This window comes from Sycon ciliatum, unplaced genomic scaffold (assembly GCF_964019385.1).
Source record: "Sycon ciliatum unplaced genomic scaffold, ocSycCili1.1 SCAFFOLD_2559, whole genome shotgun sequence".
In the NCBI taxonomy this organism is placed as follows: domain Eukaryota; kingdom Metazoa; phylum Porifera; class Calcarea; order Leucosolenida; family Sycettidae; genus Sycon; species Sycon ciliatum.
Genome location: NW_027044769.1, coordinates 1 through 10,000, shown reverse-complemented (window position 1 = coordinate 10,000; position 10,000 = coordinate 1). Strand labels below are relative to the sequence as shown.

Genomic DNA, 10,000 nt, shown 5'->3' with positions numbered 1-10,000 from the left:
TCTCTGCTCTCTCTCCTCTCCTCTCTCTCTTCTCTCTCTCTCTCTCTCTCTTCTCTCTCTCTCTCTCTCTCTCTCTCTCTCTCTCTCTCTCTCTCTGTCTCTCTCTCTGTCTCTCTCTCTGTCTCTCTCTCTGTCTCTCTCTCTCTCTCTCTCTCTCTCTCTCTCTCTCTCTCTCTCTCTCTCTCTCTCTCTCTCTCTCTCTCTCTCTCTCTCTCTCTCTCTCTCTCTCTCTCTCTCTCTCTCTCTCTCTCTCTCTCTCTCTCTCTCTCTCTCCCTCTCTCTTTATGTGATAGTGATCATAGTCATGCGACCATAGGCTACATCATCCTTGACCGTGACTAGTGAGATGTGATGACTGCATCGGGGCTGTACCCTGTCCCGTCCAATACGAGAGCAGTTAGGAAGGCAATGGACTGTCAGTTGTCATGTACTCTTACAAACACCAGTCTCCGATATGATGGTTTAAGCTTGGCTTCAGGCAGATGACATGAAACCGAGTTGTCGTCCAGCTTGTAGCGACCACCACAATGATTCCTCCGAACTTCCCTGGAGGTAATACGGGGTTTATAAAGCTTCTGGATTCTGAATAAAGACTGATTGGCTGTGATGCTTCTTTGAACAAGGGAGCCCTCAAGACAAAGCCCGGTACTGTAGAGACGGGTAAGCGGGTACTAGCATGGAGGTTAATTATCTGGTTTAGTGACTGCTTCCTATGTCCAGGAGTAGCTGGCGGTACCTAAAAAAAGACAACAACAGTTGCTGAGCTTGACTGCAACGACGGGAACGCAGCTGCGTGCCTGTCCCTCGACAATCCTTTGGTGAATCTTAAAAAAATAACACAAGTTACACAACATAATTTTTATACCAGACATCAGGAATACAGTACTAGTATCTGCATGTACAATGTACAATCATGGTCAATGTATGTGGCTAATGGCGTCAAGAGAGTGGCACGCTAAAGACAGTCTAGTACACTACTCCATGAACAAAGCCCTCTTTTCTGAAAGACAATTGAACATTGTTTTGTGTTCCATATTATTACAGTGCACAAAGGCACACAATGAAAACCTTGGGCAAATTCCGTTGTGACTCAGAGTTTCATGGCTGAACCTATCATCAGACAACGAGCCTCTGTGTATTGTTACAGTGTTGTAGACCACCCACGCCGAACCAAACTAAGAAAATAAGTTACTTGCAACTGTACTGATACTACTACATGTAGTATCCGTACATCATAGTACAAATGTTGGGGTATGATATTATTATGACCCTGTACTGTATCAATGTAGCACAATCATACATGTACATGTGCGTATAATACTGTAAGCTTGACTGTGTTCCGGACTTCCAGGCAGTGTGCCAAGTGAAGGCAAACATCTACCCCGGAATAGTTGTCACACCAACAAGATACATGTATATACTTTGAAGTAATGGTACATGACTGTACTGATGTAGGCTAACTGTATCTGGGCAGTTGGACGCTACGTGTACATGTATGAGCAGGTACTAGGTGTTTGTCAGCACATGTAATCAACATTGACAGTCAATTCTATGCCGATGTTCTTTGTGTCACCAAAACCAGCAGTATACTAGTATGCCAAATCGTAATAATTGTAGTATCTTGGGTGTTGGGATAAAGCGTCATGACGGTATTGGTTGCAACGGCATAGTTGTGCAAGACTGGTGGAGTTGGAATTAGGATCCAGCGTGTCAATCATGACCTGCTTGTTCAAGTCAGCTAGGAATTTCGTGGCTCACCTTGAGTAGGACAATCTGTCAATTTTGACACCCCGGATTCCATCCACAACAACATAATGTTCATTGAATGTCATATCTAGTGCCAGCTATCTAGTGCCAGCTGAGCGCACGATCATCACTACATTGACTCTTGGCAGCATGACAGCCGTACCAGGCTCACTGCCTTATTCTATAATGGAACCCCAGTTGGTGAAAGTGAACGGGTCGTTTGATACATGTACATGTTTGCCATGCATGCTAGTAGACCTAGACTGGTTGCAAGGCCGTTACTAAGTTGTAGGACTGCATCGAACCAATTACCTTGTACTAAGTTACTAAGTAACTTCAAAAGTTATAGGACCGGAGGCGGAGGTATCAACAGTAGACCCCACGGTTGACGTGTCACGTCTCACATTTTGTTGTTGTTTGCGGTGGTAAGGACGCGCACAGACACTGCGCTGACTCCAAACCTTCCCCCCCCCCCCAACACAGCGGCGGTTTTGTAGTGCAGGTTTAGACTCCGCCTCATATGCTTGACACGAGAGCCACAGTACGGAGACGCGTCTTTCCCTTACAAGGGTGCACATCAAGAACCGAATATACACTGTACTATCATGCACAAAGACCGCGTTGGAAGGAGGGACACAAAGACCGGATATGAAGAAAATCACTTGAAATCAGAGTGTGTAGTACTCAGTAGTAGTCTCCACTCGACACAAAGTTCTAGTTTCAAACCGTGACAAAGAACCCAACGCATTCCAATGTAACCAGGGCCTGTTGTTATGACAGTGACTACTACTGCCAATCATGTAGTAGTCTCTACTACTTAGCACGTATTTTACTATTCTACTATTCCATGCTTAACTTTCACATGTATACAAGTCATGTAGTAAGCTACTATTTGTAGCAGGGAGTAGTAAAATACATACTACTCCCTGATTTGTAGTCTTCCATCAGAGCACACATCTTTTCAATGTAGATAGTGTGAAGATATGGGATGTCGACTGTAATGATGTGAAGTCTGTAGACTATGATAGACCTTCTACCACAGCTGAAGAGTGAAATCGGTGTTCATGCTCGACCATGCTGAACGGAATACCGGTGTACTAACTACAACTACTTACATTGTACTTACAAAGTCATGTATATGACTAGACCTTGGTCTCCACGCGTCACATGACCGCCAACAGTTCATGCAAGACGAGGATTTGCTTATGTGCTGACTGTCATCATGGATAGCATGTATCTCCACACACACGCATGTAGACTCTATCTGGTAGGCGGTACGTGATTCGACTGATCAAACTGCAGTGTCTGTCCGACAGCCGACCGGCAACATGTCGACAGTTCTCGGATTCCATCGCCCACGGGGAGTCGTGCTGGTAGATCTGCGTGGAAAGGAGAACACAGTCACTGGATAGTCTTTACGTGTTTGACGCCAGGCCCAGGGAGTATGGACCATGCACGACACTTGAACTGACAACAGCGCAAGCAAGTAAGTCTGTGAGTCTTGCGCTCCTTTCCCACGAAGGTGGTGTCCGCTATCCTATGGAAGCATCCATGATGGATACATGATGTTACGGAGCAGGTATTCTTGGCATCAGGTATTTCAACCGAGTATCAATGGTGCCCGATGATCGGGTGCGTAACGTCAGGGCCAATGTTGAATTATGTATGTGATCGTTGCAACCGGACATCACCGTCCCCACTGTTACTACGCCACAATGTGTAGACCTACGTGCCACACATTGCAAACATCCCACACATGGGTCACTGTCCGTAGATCTACCATGCTTCACCGTGCAATCCCGGGCCATAGTCTCATAGAGCGCGGTGTGTCTATTTGTGTCGCAAGATGCGTAGATTCACATAGTCGATTGGAGTAAAACTGTGAGTCAAGCAGAATGCAGGTTACTTTCTCGAGGATCTGGATCAATAAACTATGAACCCGAGCTCCTCCTCACGCAATCCTTCACTTCAGCCTTCACTGAGTCAGTGCGAGAGCTAAAGACGAATGGAAGTTAGTTGTCCTACCATAACGCACACAGACAATAGACTAGGTGGCTGCCTCGGCTTGAATGTGAACTCGGAAAGAAGGTGTGGAGCAAACCTAACTTACATCCCAAACGCAGTATTCTTCAGTGATGGATGAATTGAATTTGTCTGCAGACACGTTTCAGCAGCTACTGGAAAGGACCACCAAATGGCTAACGAGTGGCATCAGAGATTTGGACACGGGACCAACGACGTATGTGGACTGCACGCATGACTGCCCAGAGGGCTACGAGGCGGCGAGACATTTAGCTCGAAGGTGAGTGAATCTTCAAAATTATTGAAGAGGATTTGTTGATGGACCCACCGCTTTAGGGCGGTTGCCGGCCACGATCGTTAGAACGTCCGACCGGGTGGTAGCGCTGGGAGACGAGAGACATCCGTCGTCGATTAGTGGGTATGCAGTACACCAACGAAGTAACCCTCAGAAACAACATAGTATGCTGGTGCACGACTTCAGCTTGCATAGCAAGGTGGCTTAGCACAGACAGCAGATATTATCTCTTTAGCATGACTGTTGCGATCACAGTCAGTCATGTCGTGGCTTGGCTTGGCACGCTATGGTCGGTGGACATCGTTCATTGTGGGGAACTGGAGGGCGGGATCATAGACCTATCCTTGAATGGATATGGAAGTAGATTGAATCAGGACGTGGAAGAAGATTGAATCAGGACGTGGAAGAAGATTGAATCAGGACGTGGAAGAAGATTGAATCAGGACGTGGAAGAAGATTGAATCAGGACGTGGAAGAAGATTGAATCAGGACGTGTCATAATCATGGCACATATCCTAGACGTACCTTCCTGTTGTGTAATCACTAATCAGGAATTGATCTCCTCCTCCTCCTCCTCCTCCTCCTCCTCCTCAATGCAGCGCCAGTGAACAGTTTCAAAACATCGTTTGTGCACGCGGTGTCGTACTGTGATAGTGACAGACGTGTGCTATTGAGTATTGTGAAGCACACTTCTGTCCTGTAATGGAGTGCTTCATAGCCTGCTGAGAGGGTCCGAGATTCAATCACCCACTCATGGATCCCATGAGCACGTGTCACTTTGGATGAACATACATGTGCTCACAAGTCCGACACAATGTACTTCAGAACTTTCTTGAAGAGTTCTTAGATTTTGTATATTTCAGTTTAGGAACTGGAATGAAGAGAAAATATTGTGAGTATTGTGAGTATGCTAGAGAAATGCCCTACAATGACAATGTTGTAATTATTGAAGTCCAAGGGACAGTGACTGGTATTTTTTTCACAATAATTGTCCGAAGTCAATTCTACAATTATTGTAGAATTGACTTCGGAACCCTCTGGGGCTTTGGAAAATGACGTCTGAGCTTGAATTCTGGTAGTGCAAGTGCATAGCTGAATAACGACTCATGGGTTTGGACTCATGGGTTTGGCACGTTGGCAGCTAGCAATTCATTGATGTGCGTAGGTGATGTCTCACCCATGGTAGTACTAGACTGTACAAGATGCATAAGGTGCAGCTGTCACTGTCAGGATAGCAATGTGGACTTGTGCTGGGTTTGCGATCCCTTTGGGCAGCGAGTGTGATTGTCCCCATCTCGGCTCCAGCACTTTGGTTGTGTAGATGTCACCATACCCTTTGGCATAATGTCAGAGCTGTCAGTATGTACCATGTGCGTCACTCTGGGTGCCCTGTTATCTACCGCCTGACCAAACATTCTTCCACCAGTCATGTGCAAACTTCAATGTTCAACTCTAAATGACTGCATCATCTGAGTGCAAACACATCGAGGAGAGGATGCTGGGCCTGGCAGAATCGAGTGGAATGATCCATACCTGCTAAGTTTTGCCTATCCCAGGCTGGGACAACTTGTGACCAATGGACTACATTCAAGTTGGGAGACACTGATCACTGTCACATGTGTGTAACAAGGCATGCAACATGCAACTGTTTGAATCAATTTTGCTGCTGAGTTTTAATACTTATTATTTCTTGATGCAATGGGAAGTTACTTGGACACTTTCATGTGTTACTTTGAGGGTCCTGGTCAATGCATGTTAGTTTGTTTTAGTTTGTTAGTTTCCCACTCTGTAACTTTAATCCGCACTGACCATGTCCTTGCAAAGGAAGGGTGCAAGCTGTGCAACGCTTCTTTGACTGGAAACACTATGTCTGTACGTGTACAATGCAGTGCCATGTGAACACCAGGGTTGTACATGCACCCAAGGATATGCACAGCATTACCAGTTCTCATGATGTGGTGACTTGGGCCTGTAGTCCACATCACAGTACTTGTGTACATTGCACACTGTATTTCTAGCTATTTTTTAAATACATTTTTTGGTGCGATGGTCAATATTCCGGGCGGGGCGTTGGCAGGTTATGAGAATCCAGAAACTCATTAGGCTGCACACGAAACAACTTCTTGTGTTGGTTGGACGTCAGGGAATGAATGAACCAGTTATGCCGTTTGAAAACTTATCCAGTTTGCCTTTCTAGTTGGGAAGTGTGAATGTTTCCCAGTTGGACCGACCTCAGTAGGTCACGCATGATAATCATGTCATCCACATAATCATCATCATGATTTACTTTATTGTGCTGTGTACAGTACATGTATATCTATAACCTTACTGTACACAGTATCTTATCTAATATATATCTATGTATGTCTCTGGTCTTGTTCTCATCCAGGTTGAAGGAGGACTCAGCGCCAGAGAAGGGTTTGCAGCTGGATGATGTGTTGGACGTGGCATGCAATGTAGCTCCTCACGGCGGTCTCAACCATGCCAGTGGTGGTTTCTGTGCGTTTATCACCGGTGGTGGTCTGTTACATACAGCTGTGGCTGATCTACTCAGTGCAGTTATGAATAGATACACTGGTCTGTTCCTGGGCTCACCGGGTCTGGTGCAACTGGAGAGCAATGTCATCTCGTGGATGGCACAAATCGTTGGCTATGACCCACAGAGAGCTTTCGGCTGCCTCACGTCGGGTGGCTCTATGGCCAACTTCATCGGCATGTTGGTAGCACGACGTCACCATCTGTCCGAGAATGACCTCACGCAAGGGGTTGTCATGGTAACCAGCGAAACACATAGCTGCATTCAGAAGGGGCTGATGATGGCTGGGATGCCTCAGGCATGCCTATGCAAGGTGGAATGTGACTCAGCATGGAGAATGGACCCACAGGATCTCGAGCGTAAAATAGAAATGCAGCAGCAGGCCGGACGCAAACCGTTCCTCGTTGTGGCTACCTCAGGAACTACTAATGCAGGCACTGTGGACGACATGCGACGGCTGTCCAAAGTATGCCAACGCCACAACATATGGCTTCACAGTGATGGTGTCTATGGTGCAGCATTCAACCTGACCAAGCGTGGGCAAACTGTACTGGATGGCCTGGAGGAGGCTGACTCCATTGCCATTGATCTGCACAAGTCATTCTTTCTGCCTCACGGCACGGGTATGCTACTAACCAAGGAGAGGCGTCACTTACGACAAGCGTTCACCGTTGATGAGAATTCACCCTACTACCCAGACTTCGACGCCAGTGATGTCAACTTCTATGAGATGTCGCCAGAACTGACGCGCAGCTTCCGTGGCATGCGCATCTGGTTGCCACTGAAGTTGTGCGGCCTGGAGAAGTGGAGAGCAGCACTGGACGATCGACTGGACTGGACTGATTATTTCACTCGAGGCCTTCGTGGAATGGCTGATGCTGGCGTGCAGGTGACCACCGAGCCCAGTCTCACGCTTCTCACTTTCCGCTACGTTCCCGTGGCCACCTGTACCACTAACACAAGCAGCCCTTCCAACAAGAGAAAGAGAAGTCTGAGAGATAACCAGACTGCGGACAGCGGACACGACTCCATGGAGCTAGACAGCCACAGGCTACGCCACCTGAACATATCCCTGCTGAAATTCATCAATCGTCGTGGTAACCTGTTCCTCTCACCAACAACGCTGCCAGATGGAAAGTTTGTTATTCGCATTTGTATTCTGCATCTGCGGCTAACAAAGTCACGCTTACAAGCCGGCTTGGCAGATGTGTCTGATGGGGTGCGGGAGATTGCTGCAAACCTCCACGAGCATGTTCCACCAAGCAATGATGAGCCATCATTCAAACGAGCCAGAACGAGCCAGACAAATGACATGTCACCACCGCTCAGTCCTCAGCCGCTAAGCGCGCATACTCCTATTGACATTGTCTAGAGGAATTTGCACGACCGTCGAATTGGCGTGCCATAAGTCTGACTGCTGAGAACATACTGAATTTTAGTAATGTTAGATTGATGTCTATACACCAAACACCACCAAACACCAGTAGGAACGACAACAACAGTTCCTGTACACTACGGGAACGTATGTCGGCCCCTGAGCTCTTATAGATCACACACTTGACTCTTGAGACACACAATGGCTGTAAGCTAGTTTCAGTAACGTCCCTAGAGGTCACACCATGCAGTTGAAGTAAGTACCGCATTTCACAGTCTGTTAGGTAGACCTTGAGGCGTTTTTTGATGTCATCCAATTCTTTATACTTGTATATCGATAAGCTTCATTTCATACGCATCAGACATGTCTTACGAACCGTTATTCCTTTCCTGTTTGAAGCTATGTGCAAGGGTGACCCAAGCCCAACATACATGTACTTCAAGTATGCCAGGGTGAACTCACAACATGCATTGTATTACATGCCAGGGTGAACCTGGCTGCTTATTTCATTAGTCACCAAGACAAAGAAAACGATTCATAGGTTGTTTTATTATACTCAAATTTAAAAAAAGTGGATGGTATGAGTTGATTTTTTCGCTTCGTTAGTAATGGACTTCGCCAGTTTTTAATCATAAAGTTGGGGAGATAGTAGGACTGTTTGATGATAGCTCGCAAAGATATTGCTCTTGTTTAAAAAAAAAGTTTCAAACATTTTCAACAATGGACACCAGGACTAACATGTGCATATATGTATACGAAGTGCGTAAAACTTAAACAGCAACGAGACTTGTACAACACAAGTGACCTATAAATAGCAGCTTGGTCTGTGGAGACTGGTTCACATTGTTGCGCTAGTTCTGTGGAGACTGGTTCACATTGTTGCGCTAGATTTCACTAATAATAGAAAAACCGTATGACCTAAATTGTAGATAAATATACAGTGGTTGGTTGCTTAGACACACCTGTCTAAGATCAGCGGGCAAGTAAATTGAAAAATAAATAGGCGATAGACGGAATAAAATAAGTTCACCCTATTTCTTGCCAAAAAATAAAATAGTGACGGATAGATCTCATCACACAGGATACAGCAGGACACAGAATACAGCAGGATTAATTGTCAGCGAACAAGACTATGAACAATATTATGGTACAAACTTCTTAGCTCTATTTACATAGGAGAAGAGGCCCAATTGAAACCTGTTGAATCATAGGTCTATTCATAGAGGAGAAGAGGTCCGATTGAAACCGGTTGAATCATAGGTCTATTCACAGAGGAGAAGAGGTCCGATTGAAACCTGTTGAATCATAGGTCTATTCACAGAGGAGAAGAGGTCCGATTGAAACCTGTTGAATCACAGGTCTATTCACAGAGGAGAAGAGTTCCGATTGAAACCTGTTGAATCATAGGTCTATTCACAGAGGAGAAGAGGTCCGATTGAAACCTGTTGAATCATAGGTCTATTTACATGTACACAGCTATGGACTTCATGGTAGTGGCTTGGTCGTCTGCACAATGATCACAGAAACGTTAAAATTGTCATTACTCAACGCCAACTCACAAGAAGGGCCCGCCATATCCAGGCCCATATGCAAAATCCCCAGGAAAATTGGAAAGATCCACAATTACATTGGTGCAAAACACCACCACATCAAACATTCTACACCCATGAGGTCTGATTTAATTCACATGATAACATCATAATATGGAGTACTCACCATGACAGGTTCTGCTGCTGCGCTGGCAGATTGCTGTGAGTTGACACCAGCACTCACTACGCACAACACAACAAAGAGGAAGAAACGAATAAGGTGAGCATCCAAACCCATTATTAACCCTTTGCGTGCGGATGACGTGTCTACACGCACTTCGATTTGCATCGTTTATCGCAGTGAATAGATCAGCGTACAAACTTTCGATACTCTGTGAAAGAGCAAAACGGCATACCGTTAAAAAGGTCTTGAGCTCAGCTTTCCAGGGATATAAATTTCTTCGTGGTGGGATAAATATTGAGTGAGTGGCGACAAA

At 45.8% G+C, this 10,000-nt stretch overlaps 1 protein-coding gene and 1 long non-coding RNA gene across 2 annotated transcripts; one reads left to right on the top strand and one right to left on the bottom strand.

Moving 5' to 3' along the window:
- Positions 1-3,564: 3,564 nt before the first annotated feature.
- LOC135830584 (aromatic-L-amino-acid decarboxylase-like) lies at positions 3,565-8,355 on the top strand (the record flags this gene model as incomplete). Its single annotated transcript, XM_065342821.1, is given in 2 exon segments — positions 3,565-4,048; positions 6,453-8,355. Coding segments are annotated over 2 exon segments (1,686 nt in total). The 3' UTR covers positions 7,972-8,355.
- Positions 8,356-8,503: 148 nt separating this feature from the next.
- Positions 8,504-9,994, bottom strand: LOC135830585 (uncharacterized). Its single transcript, XR_010556066.1, has 2 exons — positions 9,691-9,994; positions 8,504-9,480 (listed from the first exon to the last, which is right to left on the bottom strand). It is a non-coding gene; the product is annotated as an uncharacterized LOC135830585 (long non-coding RNA).
- Positions 9,995-10,000: the final 6 nt, after the last annotated feature.